This window comes from Alnus glutinosa, chromosome 14 (genome assembly GCF_958979055.1).
Source record: "Alnus glutinosa chromosome 14, dhAlnGlut1.1, whole genome shotgun sequence".
NCBI lineage: Eukaryota > Viridiplantae > Streptophyta > Magnoliopsida > Fagales > Betulaceae > Alnus > Alnus glutinosa.
Genome location: NC_084899.1, coordinates 20,075,343 through 20,093,553, shown reverse-complemented (window position 1 = coordinate 20,093,553; position 18,211 = coordinate 20,075,343). Strand labels below are relative to the sequence as shown.

At 35.3% G+C, this 18,211-nt stretch overlaps 1 protein-coding gene across 1 annotated transcript; it reads right to left on the bottom strand.

Annotated features, from left to right (window-relative positions):
* Positions 1-8,749: 8,749 nt before the first annotated feature.
* Positions 8,750-11,143, bottom strand: LOC133857832 (uncharacterized). Its single transcript, XM_062293186.1, has 5 exons — positions 11,045-11,143; positions 9,916-10,810; positions 9,716-9,769; positions 9,410-9,594; positions 8,750-9,063 (listed from the first exon to the last, which is right to left on the bottom strand). Exons 2-5 carry the CDS (start codon positions 10,688-10,690, stop codon positions 8,974-8,976), a joined length of 1,104 nt encoding a protein of 367 aa, XP_062149170.1. The 5' UTR covers positions 10,691-10,810; positions 11,045-11,143; the 3' UTR covers positions 8,750-8,973.
* Positions 11,144-18,211: the final 7,068 nt, after the last annotated feature.

Here is an 18,211-nt window from a genome sequence, read left to right as displayed (position 1 = left end):
TCACACTCACTCTTGCATATCTGGGTTCGGCTTCTCTCTGTTTATATAGCCTCCAGCCCACGGCTTTGTCTCTCCAAAACCTCTTCTTTTCTCTCGCTCACCACGTTTTTTCTTTCTTAATTAATTGGATTAATCACCCTTTCTCCTCGTCAACTTCAAAGATACCTTTATTCGAAGAAAGCTAGCGAATGGAGCTTTGCCACGTATGTACACAGTGTACTGCTCGACTGGCAGTTGTCGGTAGCCATATGTGCGCGTACACGTGTTGATGTTTCATTCCCTGTCAGTTTGTTGACTACGTATTTTGTGGTGCTCCGCTAATCAACTTTGGAATTTAATGCGTTTTTGTCCTTTTCTACTGAAACCCCACGCTCTTGCCTTAACCACCTCAATGTTATTATTATTAAAAAACCTTTCTGGGTATTGATTCTGTGTTTTGCAGGACTAGTATACGAACAGAATAAAAGCCCAAACAAACAAAATATTGTAAATATTGTAAATTTTTAAATTACGGAATTTAAGTTGATTTTAGGCGTGAAAACGTTTGAAAAAGTCGCTTATTAAAAATGTAGCACGTTACAGTTAAGAATTAAGTATATTTTCATCAAATTCTCTTTTTATGTTATAAAAGGACTTTGAGCAGAAATTATTGTTCGAGTTTAATATAAAAAAAAAAAAAAAAAGTCTTTTGGAAGGAAATATTTTTACGACTGCTTTGATAACATGCCGCATTTTTAATATGTGATATTTTTTTAAGCGTTTTGATGCCTTGAAAATGCCTAAACTTCATAATTTGAGAATCTACGTACATTTCTTTAAAATTGTAGGGAATTCTAATCCGGCACCATCACCAATGAGGAGGATATATTGGTAAATGATTTTGTAGTGAAATTTTTGTTTGAATAATAATAAGAAGTGATTGATGTAATATAAAGTACGAAAAAAAAAATTGAAATTTTTGTAATAAAAAGGTGAAAATATTATGTTTTTTAATGATTTTTTATTTAAATAGTAATAAAAAGTTATTAATATAATATTAAAAAATATAGATATTTTTAGTTTGATATTTTTTTAACAAAAAAAAAAAAAATGAAAACAGTGCCACTGCTTTTATTATGGTAATATTCAATCACGTGCATTAGTTTTCTTATCCATACCAACTCCTGATTATTAATTAATTTTATCTGGTAATTATTTGAAAACCTACCACTCAAGTATTTATTAGTTGGAGACAAACAGAGCAATTGCCGAGAAAATTAGTTGGTTTTGTGAACCCTGGTTAGAAAGTTTTTTAACCTTTGGTTTTAAATTAAATAATTGGAACAAGATCCTTTTTACTTTAAGTAAACTAGAAAGGATTTATTTCATCATTCAGATTATATTTTACAAATTTAATGAGATGGATCCTATTCCAAGATAACTAAACTTCTGTCATATTAATATTTATTATTTAATAATTAATCAATTTTATAACAGAAATAATTATTGAGATTTGAAAAACAAAAATTGTATAGAGAATAATACCTCTAAATTATAGATGTTTGATGCTATGAGCATTCACCTAGCCAAATATTATTTTGGGTGAAAATGTAATTGCATCCGATTAGTTAATTTAATCCAAAAATTCATAAGTTATTACGGTAATCATCAAATTCGGGGATCAATGTAGCACACCAAATGTAAATATATATTTTACTCCTGATAAGACGGAATATGATTCTCTCCATTTCAAATGAAGAGAATTAGACTATAAGTATTTTTAAAAATTAAATAACTAAAATAATAAAAAATAAATAAAAGAGAAAATTTGTTGAATGAAATGTGAATGTGGTAAGTTAAAGACCTAACTATGGTTAACATTAAGGCTGACCACGGTTAGTGTTTGAGTGGAATTATGGTTTGGGGGGTGTAATGACGACCGTTTGCGAGAGCGACAAGTTATCGTCAATTGCGGCGCCGGGATCAGAATTGTAAAGAAAGGCTAAAGAAAATTTGAGAGGGGAAAGGAAGAGAAAACGACCTTTGATTCTAGGCCTATTTAGATTCATCACGCAATTCTATGAGCTCAACTCCCCTGGTTACTTCTTCTTCTTTTTTTTCTTCTTTTTTTTTTTTTTTTTTTTTTCTTTTTTTATATATATATTTTTTATTATTCACTTTCCTGGTTACTTAACTTAACCATAGTTAATGTTAGCCCAAAAACAATCTACAAATTTTGCCAATGCAATTTCGGTTTAATCCGCTCTAATTATACATTTCTGGTATATGTGACAATTATCAATCATCAAGATTTTCTTCAGTTGAAAGGAACTAGAGAGAAGTCGGTCATTTATATTAAAAAATTTTTTTGTAATTTTACAAAAATGCCTTTGAATATAAATGACCGGCTCCTTTTTAGTTTCTCTCAACTGGAGAAGATTCTAATCCTATTATTAAACGGTCATTTTAGTTTCAAAAAGTATTAAATGAGTATTTCAATTAACGACCGTTGTTATTCGTTATAATTTTTGAAAAGTCATTTGATAATGACCATGGCCACAAGTACCAAAGAGCAGTTTAGGGTTTAAACTGCTCTAATTATAGAGGCTGTTTGGTGAATTGCTTAACGCCGTCTTTGGGGTGCTCATAGCCCCATTCAGTGAACTGATAAAGTCATGCATGCGTGTACATTAGTTTAATTAGTTTGGTTCTTTTGCACAAAAAAAATACCTGTCTTGGAATATGGTTTAGACAAGACAAAAGATTGAATAAAAAAAAAAAAAAAAAAAAAAAGAAGATAAGACAAAAGAAATACAGAAAATGGAATAAAATTACCTTTTATTATATAGTTTTAATCTTAATGATTCCTTAAACAATAAAATAAAAGATTAGTAAACTTGTGTTTGTACTATATACAAAACCTATGGACCGACCAAATGCATCTTGTTCAAATTATGTTTTGTGACCTTCATTTTTCTTTGGCCAAAAATAAAATTAGTTATATAAATTGTTTTTTTTATAAGAAAAATATTTTAATATTAAAAAACAAGAAAGAATGCATTGGAGTTGGTCTTTTTTTTATTGTCAATCTAAACTATATCTATTAGGTTGGAGAAACAAAGTAAAGATAGAATTCAATAAAATGTGGGATTTTATTTAAAAATAAAATAAAATTATATTAAAAACAAACTAATATTGGATTGTCAACATCACTAGTGATTTTGTGAGAATCATCAAATTGGTAATATATTAAAGCATTTATTCCTTTTTTATCTTTGCAACTAATAGTGCTGAGATCTCATTACCGCCGAGGGAGGAGACCTCAATGGTGATCGTCCACGACAATCTTATCTTTGAAGCGAAGAAAACAAAAGGAGTTATTCGAATCGAAAACTTGTTTCAAAATTTAAAGATCGGATGAGATTGTTAGATCAATATTATTATATTGATTGACTTATTGTGTTTTAAATAACTTAATATATTAATTTTTTTAAAAAAAAAAAAAAAAAAGTTATTTAAGTGTGAATAAAAATATTACTCTTTATTTTTATTTCCTATTTTTGGGTCAGATTTGGGATGAGAAAAAAAAAAAATATATATATATATATATATATATATATATATATATATATATATATATATATATATATATATATATATATATTGGGACTTGGGTGATAGTAGGGGATAGGGGTTAGGTTAACCATGGTTAGCTACTTTAAGTCAAAACGTTGAGAAAATGAAAAGAATGTGGAAGCAAGCGTGGCTCCAAAGTTGCGTAAGAGGGAAGCTAAGGGATCAATTTGCTTCGATGTGGGACCTACACAAATTTAAAAAAAAAAAAAAAAAAGTGCCACGTGGGCCCTACTTTGCGGCGTTCACACGTCGTTTCCTACGTGGACATCACTTAGAAGCCAAGAATAGCGTCCCACCTACGGTCTACTCTGATGGTTGCCATATGACCTGTCGATGACAAAGCTAACTTGACTAGGGTTAGACTCTTCTCTTCAGTCTATCACTTAATTTACCACTTAATTTGCAATTTATTTTAATTTAATTACAGTATCTTAATCATTAGAGATGCAGTCTAATGATAAATAAGACTGTTATGAAACATCATTCTGCGTGGAAGATTAAATGGCCACCTCTCTTTAAGTATGTCAGTCTCTTTCTCCTTTTTATTTCAAGATTAATTATGATATAGATATTAAAGATGCTTTTTCTGCACAAGCTGCAATGTGTAGAGATTCTACTAGCTTTATTATAAAAAGTATTTTTTTTTTTTTTAATTTTCCTTGTTATGCAATTTGTGAGGCCGTTGTAACTCTATTGGCTACTCGTTTGGCTATCTCAACAGGCTTATCTTCTTTTATCTTATAAGGTGATTTGTTTCTAGTTACTCTGGCGCTTCAACTGCCTGTCATTATTCAAGATTGGAGAATTGCATTCACTATATCTATTATACATTCCATCCTCCCATCAACAATTAGCTGGAAGGCTAGTTAAGTTAACCGAAGTGCAAACTTTTGTGCCCACAATGTGACAAATTGGGCCACAACTAGAATTCATTCTGGCTATATTTCCATCATTTCCCTTTTGTCTGATTCTTTTCCTCCATGTATTGGAAAAGATTCTCCCTCCTCTTTCTATGTTCCCTAGCTTTGTTTTAAATTTCTTCTCATTGTACTTTCGATAATAATAATAATAACAAAAAAATACCTTGCATAAGATTAAAAAAAAAAAAAAACACTTCGTCTATTCTGATTTTTTTTTTTTTTTAATTTTTTTTCCTTTCCATTTTTTTATACAAGATATTTTTGTCATTTTGAAGACAAAATGGTGACATCAACCAAATTGAAATATTTGGGGGCATTGCAAATTGGGTGATAACTTGAAGGAAATATGTGTAGTTCCCTTCCCCACCTTTACCTGTAACTCTGTAAGGTAAATATTATATGAAAAAAGAGTAATATTATTTAGTAGACGGTTAATTATATAATTATCATACAACTTGATGATTTGACAATGAAAATCAACATTTGGATCAACACTTCTAAAAATAAAAAATCAATAGCTAATTTTCACAACTACGCTATCTCAATTATATGGCAGACATATATAGCTGATTTATGTGGTTGTTTATATGGTAGTTATTACGTTAATTTACTAAATCTTTTACTAATAGATATATATCAAGATGATATGAAGCTTATCCATTGGAGATGATCAAAACAATTAATAAAAAGAAATTTTACGCGTACCAATGAATAACTTCCACATCATTTTGTTGAGAAATAGAATCCGTGTTAATTAGTTTTGAACCTTTCCTTGTGATAGTTTTATTGTATATTCCCTAAAATCCCTATTATTGTAGGAGTCGCCTAGTTTTTCTAAGAAGGATCATCAATTTACAATATTAATTCATACTTAATTGTCCAAATCACCAACAAAATTACCCAACAAAATACACATTAATAAGTAATTAACATTTGAGTTGACAGCAGCAGAAGAAAAAACAGAGCATTCATGTTCTACAGTCCACTCCTAGTGCGTGACAAAAAAACACATGCAAGCACGAAAGAGATTGGCCGAACATGCATGGCTCCAGGCCAAATGCAGAAAAAAAAACATCACATATTATTATAGCCTTGAATCTTGATAGACGTGAAAATCAGTTTGAGATGACAAGGTAACATGTTATACCCTGCTCCATCCTCATACAATGAAGCTAGCTCTTGTTCTTGTTTGTTTTCCACACTACTGTTCTAGCTTCACGTTGTTTCTCCTCGATCGGCTTCCTGCAGGCTCCTGCTGTGTAATCAAGCTGGGGAACACATGACACGTATTATGTAACGCATCACATGTCATCATATGCATGCATGGAGTGTTATTGAGGACACACCCACATGGCTTCCTCATGTGATTATCTTGGAGTTTACCAAATTAATCACGTGCATTCAGATTCCAACGCCTGTCCTTCTCTAATTAACAATCTCTCTCTTTTCTATTTTCACTTCCTTTAAGGAGGAAGGGTGTTTGAATTTGATAGGATTGTAATCCGCACTCTAATAGGTTAACCATTCACCTTAGTTTGGTTTCTCCTAATTGTCGACCTAAGCTTCAACTTCAAGTATATATTTATATTATATTACTCCCCATTAACTATAGAGATAAGGTGGAAACTTTAGGTCACCAAGCTTAGTGATGCATGTAGTTTCATCCTAATCCCCAAGTGTCCTCATCTAACTTTTTTTTTTTTTTTTTTTTTTTTTTTAAATATATATACTATTACGTCAGAAGAAGGGAATATAATATTATTGAATTTGAATAGCACCCATCCGCCTTAATCTGATCTCAACCCCATTTTCTGACCACCAATAAAAACCTCATCAAAAAATAATATAATGCATCAGTTATCCAATTAAGTAGTTGACCTTCATGCTTGTCAACTCTAAGCACCACATAAAATGGCTGGAGTGGAGTCGTTGAGCAAGCAATAATGATGAATATTCTCAATTAAACTATTTGATTTCAAAATTGTGCAAATTATTATCTATATTTCTCTTAGAAAATTAAATTAAAAAATAAAAACAATTGGTACATGGCAGATGGGAGATAACATTTAAAATTAGATAAGAATTTAGTCGTTTTCATTGGGGGGGAGGGGGGGAGAATATATATATTTTTAGAGAGTGAAGGCAATTATCAGAACTCATAGTGACATAACTGGGTTGGCCAATGGCGGTCATAGTGGGTTTAGAATCTGATGTTTATGGTGGAGAAAAAGTCTACTTTTGTTGTTAAAATATCAAATGCAAAAGGACAAACAAGAATAACAACTTGCCAAGGTTTTTTTTTTACTTGCTCTAAAGCCAAACCCTCAAACAAAATTTAAAAGCAAAGCTATCACACTGCTATATGTTTTTCGCAATTCTGTTTAAGAACGCGTGTTCGGCCCAAAAAATTGCAGTTTTGTAATAAACTTTTAAGTAAAATTTGACTTGCAAATGAATGATGCCCAAAAGCTTGTATATACATATGATTAAAATTGTACTTAATCAATTATTATGACGTTCACGGTGACCCATTCTAACGACATTGACCTATTGGTAGCCTTTTACCTTTTAGTGACTTTACTTATCTATTAGTATTTAATAACTTAACATTATACTTGTACAATTTTAAAAAAATTCAAAAATTCAAGCATGGATATTTTTGTAAATTCCAACCAACATCTAAATCCTTATAATTTTTTTTTTCTTTTTTCCTAAAAAAAATAGAACATGTATTTTAAAAATTTTGACAAGATTTAACGAAAAATTCTTACGGAATATTGAGAAAAAAAAAAAAAAACGAAAGATTGATACCCTAAATTAACACTTTTTAAAATTTAAATACTTAATTACAAAAGTGATGAAAAATTATAAATTATAAGTGAAATTTTCGCAAATATTAAGACATCTTAATCTAGCCTATAAGTTACCAATTGTAACAAACTTTAGGTAGAATTCACTTTTAAGAATTGGCTTGAAAGAAAACGGTGCCAAAAGTTTATACACACATGAATAAAATTACACTTAACCAATGTTGGACACTTGGAATGGGAACACATTTTTTGCTTTTTCTAGGAATTACTTGAGATCAAATGTGTATCGAGGATTATTGGCCAAGGAGGCCCGAATAGATCTGTAAGGAATTGGAACTTATCATCCTAAGATGGCAAAAACTTCAAAAGTTAAGCTGTGTCAGTCAGAGAATAATGCTACATATTACCCTTGTGTTATTCTTTTGTCGCTCCAAAATTAATGTAGCTCTTAAAATCACTATTGAATTTATGATAGATCACTATTTAATTTTGATCCAATGGTAATTTTAAGAGCCATGTCAATTTTGAAGGAACAAAATGAAAACAAAAGGACGATATATAGCATTACTCATCGGTCAAGAATTTGTTTTTCTTGGTCGGGCTCACCCGCTTTCAATCACAAAGTGATCTGCCCATTAAAGCCCATATGCCCCTCACGCAAGTGAAATAAGCAAGGCCGTATGTCGAAGGATTCACTCATTCACCTACAACTATTGACCAAGAGAAGTGCGGCCTTCTCACCAAGACATGGCCACACAGATTAATAGATTCATACGGAACTCCCAACTCTGGTACTAGTAAATATGGAAATCGTTCAACATCAACCTTAACACTAAGGGAAAAGGACAATCAGGGTAGTGAGAACTTTTGTACACCAATCTGATAGAGTTTCCAGACTAAGGCCTCCCAGAAAAGTTCCAATGGCAACCCCAAGGGTTGGCTCAAGTGGTAAAAGCTTTGGTCTTTGTGGTAGTTCCAAGAGGTCTAAAGTTTGAATCCCCTTGAGTGTAAATAATTCTTTGGAGTCAGCCCGCCATCGAAACCGGAGTATTACTTGATCTGGGTGGAAGAGAAACTTTATATGAGTCCGAAGTTTACCTGACAAGGGTGAGTGCACGAAGTGACATTGCCTTGAAAGGTTTCCTCGTCATCATAATAAAAAGAAAAGTTCCAATGGCTTGTAATGGTGAGAACTGTCCACTAAGAGGACTAAAACCTAAGCTCTAAGAACCAAGAAAAAAAGTACTTCGGCAGAAAAATTAGATGTCAATAAAGGCAAACAGGGCCTTCCGATGGTTCACAACCTTAATCTTGATAAAGGTGGTGAAATAATCATTCAAAACAAGTGAAGATACTAAACCAGTTAAAGAGATAGCTAGCATTAACAAGCAAAATGGTTTGCAATAGTTGAAAAGCAAAAATTATCATTTTCTTAGGCAGGAAGGTGTTTGTTCTCGCATGATATTAACGAAAACAATATATAATGGGTATTTTACAGATTCTAAAACAGGGTAAGAACTAGGGGTTGTCTAAAAACCCAGAACTACACATGGGCACATGCATCTGCATGCTAACACACACAAACCACCAAATAAGTGTGAGTAGACATTCTTACAATCACCAGGACACTAATGTTTGTCTGAAGTCATTCCATTGATCATCTCCAGATCCGTCTTACAGTTCTCTCTCAAGTCTTTTAGCTTGACAAAGTTAGCTTGCTGTCAAGAAAAGTTAAAACATATTCAGCACATTTGAATTTGTAAAAGAAAAACAAAATTTTATGATTGGTGATCTTGAGACTTAGCCCAGTTATTAGGAGCCATTATGCTCGCACTGAAGCATTGGTCAAAGTACTGACTCACAATTACAGCAGTGACATGATAGGTGGTTTTGGTTTTAGTCAGGAGATAGGAAGTTAATAACATAATTCATATAAAAAGTGAGCCAGAGGAATGCAAGTCTCCATAATGATAAGTGGAGTTTGAAAAATATGTAAATCCTACTTGTAGAAAATGATTTCATATAGATTTGAACCTAAGCCATAGGAACAAAAGTTGCACTCACAAGTTGGTTGCTTTCACGAGCAAGGATATCCTCCATATGAATAAAGAGTGACCTCCAGTGACCCGTGAGATCAGATTCTGACTTTGATAATTTGTTGAAATTTCCTTGGTCCTGAACGTTAGTCTCCTTTCCCTTGCAACTTTGTTCAACCAAGAGGCTTGTTTCTTTCTGACTCTTCTTCAATACTAGGAACCAGAAAATAATTAAGCAATACCAATAAAGAATATCCAAATAAGAAAGAAAACAAAACAGAACATGTATTGATTCGAGATACAGAAGTATAACAGATGTTGCAAACAAACTTACCAGCTATTCGACCCCTTATATCCTGGTAATGGAGGTCCGACCAAATATAAGCAGCTGTATCAAATTATAAAAGAGGCATATTAATTTTAGACCAATATTTAGAATACAAAATTAAATTCTATAATCGCAATCAAACAAGCAAATGGCAGCCATTTTAATCAAGTCAGGAATGGGTTGCATTTCCCCAGTTGGGTGGTTACCTTTCAAGCAAAATGAACAAGAGCAGCCTTTGAGGAATTCAGCACCAGCATTTTGATTATCACAGCCATCACCCTTAAGTCCAGTGCATCTTTCCAGTTCATGGAACTTAGAACTCTGTGACTTAGGTAATCTTGACCACTCGACAGACCCGTAATTGCTCGAGGCCAATTTACCATCACCAATGTCATTTTCATCGTCCTTGCAAACACGCATGACTAATCCTTCATGTATGGTTTTGCTTTGTGTAACACCAGAAGTGAGTCTTCCTTCCTCATCTTGACACTTCCCTCCAACCTCACAACGATCCTTCTGGCAGGGCCCAGAGCACGTGGGCATCGAAACACTAGACATGCAACTATCCCCTTTTGCATCACCAACCTCCACAACACTTTGTTGTACTGTGTCACCTTTAACAAGTTGGACACTGTCGTCAAACAAAGTTGATGCCTCCTTACTTGCATCAGGTAAGTTCGCAACAACAGATGTAATATTCTCCCTTGAAGCACCAACATTACTGCGAGTAGAAGACAACTCCTTTTCACTACCATCTACTCCAAACTTGGTTTTACATTCCTCTTTGGCTAAATTCCCAAGTCCTAAACACACTTGCTTTGCAAACTGTGAATCCCCATCTTCACCAGCCACATTTTTGCCATACCCATCTGCAGATTTAAGCCCTAAATCACCCGAAAACTCCCTTTTCCGATTACTCACATCGGCTAGAGCCGGACGGGTTTTTCCAAACCCATCTGTAATATTATGTCCACTCGTCATGAAATTCACTTGCAGGCAACAGATCTCAAGCTCTGCACCTCAAAACCCCACTTCTCAGATTGACTCAAACCAACGAATTTCAAAACCCTTTGGTCCAAACACTCAAGAACCCCCAATTTACTACACAACATAAGCACAAAACCAGAAACACAGCATCACTATTCAAATTCAACAAAAAAATTCACAAACCCAGTAGCACAAAATTACATATCATATCATATTTACCCCTAGCAAAAACACAACTCAACACTAAAAAATAAAAAAATAAATGAATAAGACCGTGAAAATGTGTAAAAAGAACAGAAAAAAGAAAAAAGAAAGAGATAAAATTAAAGGGTAGAGAGATACACTGACCTTAAGGAGAAGGATGAGACTTGGGAAACCTTTGAAATGCTTGTTTGGGGCCTGAGAGCCAGAGAGGTGAAGTGAAATCAGAGAGAACGCGCGTTTATGTATTCTTAAACTCTTTTTTGTTTTCTGTCGAAGCGGGAACCATTTTCGGACCCGGGGCCGCGTTCCAAGTTTGAATGTGGATCTTTTGGCGAGAGCGCCTCCCCCCACGTGGAATTTGATTTTTTGTTTCTTTTCTTTTCTCTTTTCTAAGTGATAAATTGATATTTGATTTTAAAAAACAATAATTATATATGATAAAATATCTTAAAAATTATAGAGGATTTTGATTTTTTTATTATTATTATTATTGTGGAGTATATAATTGGTGTTTTAAATGTTTCACGGCTATTTTATTATCTCATTATGGAAATTAAATGTTGTATATAACCATTTAGTTGCCAAATTTAATTTTCTAATGGAATATCATTTATTATTTTGTCATGCATGTAAAGAGAGTAAAAAATAATTGAAATTATATTTGACAAAAAAACCTTTTACGTAATTATACGAGTAATTCTATAAAGATTAAGGAAGACCCATGTTATCCTTGAATCATTTTAAAATTAATGTGACTTTTAAAATCATCATTTAATCAAAATTTAATAGTAATTTATCACATATCTATTGGTGATTTTAAAAATTACATCAATTTTGTGAGGATATAAATCTTTCTTTTAGTATTACTATAATTATACTTGTCCTAAAATTATATACATATTCAAAAACCATTTATGCCATTCAACCCAAAACTGATTGTCTCAAAATAATATGCTCAACTCAACTGGGTCTCAAAACATTATTCCACTAAAAGCTCTAAGGATCGAGCTACCTAGCCTCTTTAGTTCACTCAACGTCTCGTCCACCTTCTTCTCAGGCCAATTCTATCAAAAATTTTAAAATATTGTTGTGTTTATTTTTTAAAAAAAAATTATAAATTTTTTGAAAGATTCATGTATGTATATTTTTACAAATTTCATTGAATTATTATCAACACCTAAATCTTAGTAATTTTTATTCTTTTTTTTTTTATATATATACAAAAAATTGGTATTTTGAGAATTTTGACAAGATTTAATAGAAAATTCTAACGGATTGTTGAAATTGAAAAAAAAAATTGAAAGATTGATACCCTAAATTGACATTTTTTAAAGTTTTGGTACATTTTTGCAAAAGTGACAAAAGATAAAGAGTTATAATTGAAGAGATTTGGCTTAAGTGGTTTTTTCAATAGTCAAGATCTAACTTCATTTTCTCTCTTTCTTACAAAATTCTTAAATTTTAGATCTTTACTATTGAAAAAATTACATCACTTATGCTGTAGTATTTTTATGGCACCTAAGCCTAATCCTAAGTGAAATTATGCCTTATTTAATTGAAAACCTCCATTTACTCTGGGATTGTGGGAGATTTGACTAGTGTTATCAACTAATTCCTCTTCCAACAAGCATTAAGCTTCCTTATATATCTTACATTTTTTGGAATAAAATAAAGCCATCTAGAGAAACAAAGTTGATATAAATAAAAAGTTAATTTTTTATTGTTTTAAAATAATCCAAAGATGGATCCGGCTACTATGCGGTAGAAAAAAGTACCGCATATCTGCGGTACTTATTTCCACGGCTGGGATTCACATAAAAACTACCGTGACTTTTCCGTTAGTTAATCTTACTTTAGTTTTTTGGGATAAACACCTTTTTAGTCCCTGAGTTTTGGCAATTTTATTTTTTAGTCCCTGAGTTTCAATTCGCATCACAGATGATACCTAAATTTTTGGAAATGACCAAATAAGTACCTCGGTTAACTTCTCCGTCCAAAACTAACGGCTCGCCACGTCACTGACACTTAGCACCACTAGAATGTCGACATCTGTCCAGTGAAACACGTCAGCATCCACTTAATTTCCAAATCACCCAAACACCTCCACATCACACACCCACGTCATTTCTTCATTTTGGGGGGAAAACTATTTTTTGCAATTTAAGAAACTCAAAACTGAAACTCAAATATTTGAAACAAAAAAACTTAAATCATTTCATCGTTAATCTGAGAAAGAAATCAAAATCCCTAAAATTAACTTGTGAAGTGAAGAAGTGAAGAACCCTAATCCCTAAAATCCCCCTCGGCCGACTCTCTCTCAACCGGCCGACTCCCTCCCGGACTCCCGGACTGTCGCTCGATTTCTCTTCCGTCGACTCCACAGAACCGGCCGACTCCCTCCCGGACATCGAAGAAAGGGGATTTCACCTAACCTCGGCCGGACGTCGAAGGAAGTGGATTTCGCTCGCTCATCAAGTCGGCACATTCCGAGGTATTTTGCCCATTTTTGTGTTTTTAGAAGTTTGTTTCATCCTATATATATATGGATTGTGTATTGTGCTTGTCGATTGAATCTTTGTTTTGGTTTTTGGAACAAATGCTTGTCGGTTGTTGGGCAAAGTGATGAGGTTATAAAAACCGAAACTTTCGGTTGTTGTGGGTGTATCCCGAGTTGGGTAAGGCCTGACCATCGTCACATGCCTGACCATCGTCACATGTTTTTGTCTTTTGTTGGGTAAAGAAAACCAACAACCAGTTTGGTTGGGTTGTTGTCCAGCACATTGCATTATTGAATGTATGACTTTATTGCATATCTGTCTTTATCTGTTGTGTTTGTGGTTGCACATGTTGGCCAAGAGGGTCCCAACTGTGCAAAAGGGAACAATAAAGTACAAAAAGCACTATACATCCTGTCTAAGAAGCATCTGCAATGTGAAAATTATTGATTGACGCATACAACTCCAATGGTGTTGTTCACAAGGTTATCAATATTTTCTGCTTTAGCTTTATAAAGCATCTGCTTGACAACCAAGCCTCCCATGCTGCAGACAAGAGAAAGTCAATCTATTAAAAATAGATATGCACACGAACACACACCAAATATATAGTCATGCTGTGAACAAACAGAAGCAAAATTTAAATTCATATTCACTCTAGAAGTCATATAACTTTTACCAATTACAGGACTAATTCATTTTTTTCAATTCTTCACCAATTAACAGACAGACTTATTTTTTCAAAACAAAAACAATGACTAACACTTAGGATGATTTACATTTATTAACTAAACCAGACCCACTAACATAAAGTTCCTATTGTTCGGGACAGAAATCATTAATAAACTTGAGGATGAAGGTTGAATGACTATGCCTATCTGAAGGCAAGATCATTTTTTGAAAAACATCCCAAAAATGTGTCATGTTACTTACTACATCAAAAAAAATAAAAAATAAAAGAGAGGAAAACAAAAGAGACTTTCTAAGAAGCCCCTCTTTTGTGCCCGTGTGAGTTTACATTTTACATACTTTCTTTGCCCATCTCTTTGGTAGTTAATTTTACAGTTTTTATTGCTAGAGTGTGACGATCCTTTTTTGTTTAATTCACAGGGTGCAGAAAATGTCAGATCCAACATTTGACCTACTTGTTTACCATAATGGGTCACTATCTGGACACAGGATGGCCTATATTGGCGGAGACATTCTTACAATCGCCGGTATAGATGCATCCCAGTTCAAGTTTGGAGATTTGACAAACATTTTGGAGTGCTACCTGCAATATGAATACAACAACATACCCAAAATGTACTACAAGTTTGATGATGAGACCAACGAGCAAATACACGATCTTACCAAAAATGGTGATTTCGCTACTCTAAAAGAAGGGCTGCTAAGTAGTGGCAGGAAAAAGCTGCATGTTTTTGTGGATCATGAAGAACCTCTTCCAATTGAAGTGGTAAACCCTGTTTTGCTTTTGACCCAGTCTCCTCCAGAAGTGCCAGTAGTGCAACAGACACCCCAAGAGCCAGCAGCAGTACAACATCCACCACAGCAGCCAAGGAAACGGCCAGCCGGGCGGCCAAGGAAACAGAGGGATAAGAAGGAGGAGGAGGAGGAGGAGGAGGACATTGAGTTGAGTGATTTTGAGTTGACTGATGGCGAGGAGGAGGACATGTTTGTAGGGAAGGAACAAGATGTCCTACGGGAACCGAATGATGATATAAATACCTGGTTTCAGACTTGGGATAAAGATTCCAACGCGGGAATTGGAGTCGATGCAGCAAATAACCCGGACGCGGATTCATATGACAGTGAGTACTTTGACAGTCTAGACAGTGGTGAAGAAGACAATGAAGGGTCAACTGTAAAGCGTAAGAAAAGGTATCCCCAGTGGAAGAAAAAGCGGGACTGGAGTCAGACAGTGGAGTTAAGTGTAGGGTTGAGGTTTACGAACCCGAAAGAATTTAAAGAAGCATTGCAACTATTCGCAGTGCAAAATAACTGTGATTACAAGTATGTGCATAACGAGCAAAAACGGGTAACCGCCCACTGCAAATCGTTATGTCAATGGAAAATACATGCCTCCTGGACGCCATGTAGAAAGTATTTTCAGATCAAGACTTTCCATGATGAGCATAACTGTGGCAGTGATTACTACAACAAGAAGGCAACTATCAGGTGGGCTGCAAATCGATATGTAGAGATTTTTCGAGACCAAAGAAGCTTTAAGGCTAGGGCGTTGAGGGAAATGATACGCCGAGATTACAACGTGCAGATGACAATATTGAGTTGCCATCGTGCAAAGAAGATGGCAATCGAAATCCTCAATGGAAGAGATGGTGAACAATATTGTCACACCCGAGAGTATTGCAATGCATTGCGGAAGTGGAATCCCGGTAGCTCGGCTTACATCCAAAGGGACGGAGTGTTCTTCCAGAGGATGTATGTTTCTTTGATGGCATGTAAAGAAGGATTCTTGGCAGGATGTAGGCCGATGATATGTGTTGATGCATGTTTCATTAAGACGAAATGGGGTGGGCAGTTGCATGCCGCAATCGGCCGTGACGGTAATGATGACATATATCCTATTGCATTTGCGGTATGCGAGACCGAGAACAAGGAGACATGGACATGGTTCTTGGTCCAACTGTTGGAGGATATTGGGCTTCCGCGGGAGCATATGTGATCGTTCATGTCGGACCGACAAAAGGTAATATCTAATACAATTATTGTATGCTCATTTTTATTTTAATAACATTTGTTTGATATTTATTTATTGTTTACACAGGGACTAATCGATGCTCTGGAGGATCTAATGCCCGGCCTCGAGCATCGTTATTGTGTTAGGCACCTGCATGCAAACATGAAGGGGAAGGGATGGAAGGGGAAGGAGTTCAAGGACGCGTTATGGGGTGCAGCTAGGGCACCCAATGAAGTCAAATTTAAGTATTACCTCTCTGTCATTGGAGGTATGGACAAAAAAGCTCTCTAGTACATTGAGGGGGTTGACCCAAAAATGTGGGCAAGGCACGCATTTCGAACCACCAGCTGCAGCGACATCTTGCTAAATAACGTCGCCGAGAGCTTCAATGCTTGGGTGTTGGAAGCAAGAGGCCAGCCGATACTAACTTGTTTCGAGACTATACGGCGGCAGATTATGAACCAGTTCAGTAAGAAAATGCTGGGGCAGCAACGACACCGAATGTAATTTGTCCAAAGATTGTGAAGAAGTTGGAGAGAAACAAGTTAGAGGCGAAGAACTATATTTGCCGGTGGAGCAATCAGATGCAGTTTGAGGTCGATAGTGCCCATGAGTCTCGGCGGGTGGTGGATCTTCAAGGAAGAACATGTGGCTGTGGGAGGTGGCAACTTAATGGTATTCCTTATCCCCATGCAGTTTGTGCAATATACCTCAATAAAGGAAAACCCGAGACTTATGTCAGCCATTGGTACATGATGGATACGTACAGAAAGTCCTATGCCTCCAGGATTTGTCCTATGCCTGGCCCGGATGAGTGGCCTGTTGATGAGGGTGTGGAACCTATAGAACCACCGCAGCCAAGGAAACAGCGCGGGAGGCCCAAAAAACAGAGGAAAAGAGGAGTTAATGAGCAGCCAGACGAGAGCATCAAAGTGAGTCGCAAGGGATACAATGTGCGGTGTGGAAATTGTGGTGAAAAGGGGCACAATGCTAGGAGTTTCCGTGAACCCGACAACCCGAATAGGAAGAAGTATCCCAAACAGCCTAGGAAACCGAAGGTAGGTATTTCTGGTCGAATAACTATATTTCTATTTACTGGTTCAATGACCATATTTCTATAACTAATGTGTTTGTCAAATATGGGCAAGGAAGTACATCAAGGACAGGGCCATCAGGTGCAAGCCCATCTACCCCTGCAGGCCCACCTACCCCTGTAGGCCCATCTGCCCCTGCAGGTCCATCAGGTGCAAGCCCATCTACCCCTGCAGGCCCATCTACCCCTGCAGGCCCACCTACCCCTGTAGGCCCATCTGCCCCTGCAGGTCCATCAGGTCAACCGGCAAGGACACCTCGAACACGAAGCGTACCTCGAGGAACAAGCATACGTCGAAGACCAAGAGAAAGGAGAATGTCTTCCGTGTACAAGAGGCAACCAAAGGTTGGCCACATACTAATTTTTAACTTTTGTTACCCTATGTGGGTTGGTTAATTATTATTTAAATACATGTTGATTGACCTATCTCTTGGTTGGGTTGCAGCAAGGTGGATCACAACCAATTCAAATAGATTGATGTACAAGACAAAGACAAGACACATTTTATGTTAATGGATGCTTGTATCCGGGTTGTGGATGCCCGAGAGTATTGTTAATGTATTTTGTTACCCTACTGGGTGTTCATGTGATGTGCACATATTTTGTGTTGTATTGATATTTTGCAAAAAGGGCTGTTGATGTACATATCTGTACATGTTTGATTATTGGATGCACATATTGTTAATGTATTTTGTTACCCTACTGGATGTGTACTGGTTGTTGATATAACTATTTACACATATTTGTTAGGCAGGCTATTTGTAATCAAGGCACAGGTTGCTCGTGACACTTATATTAAAACCCATAACGAGGTACTATGTGTGATACTTATATAAAACCTAGGTACCTGCTATGATATAAATCGAAACATGATGTACTCTCTGTGATAATTCCTGGAGTTCAATTAAATAAATTGTTTCGACCCAGAATTTGAGCACAGAGTGTACATTTGTTGACCAATTGCAGCATGAAGGGATATTGTTTGTGTTTTACATTAAAAACTTGTTAAAACCCATACGTAG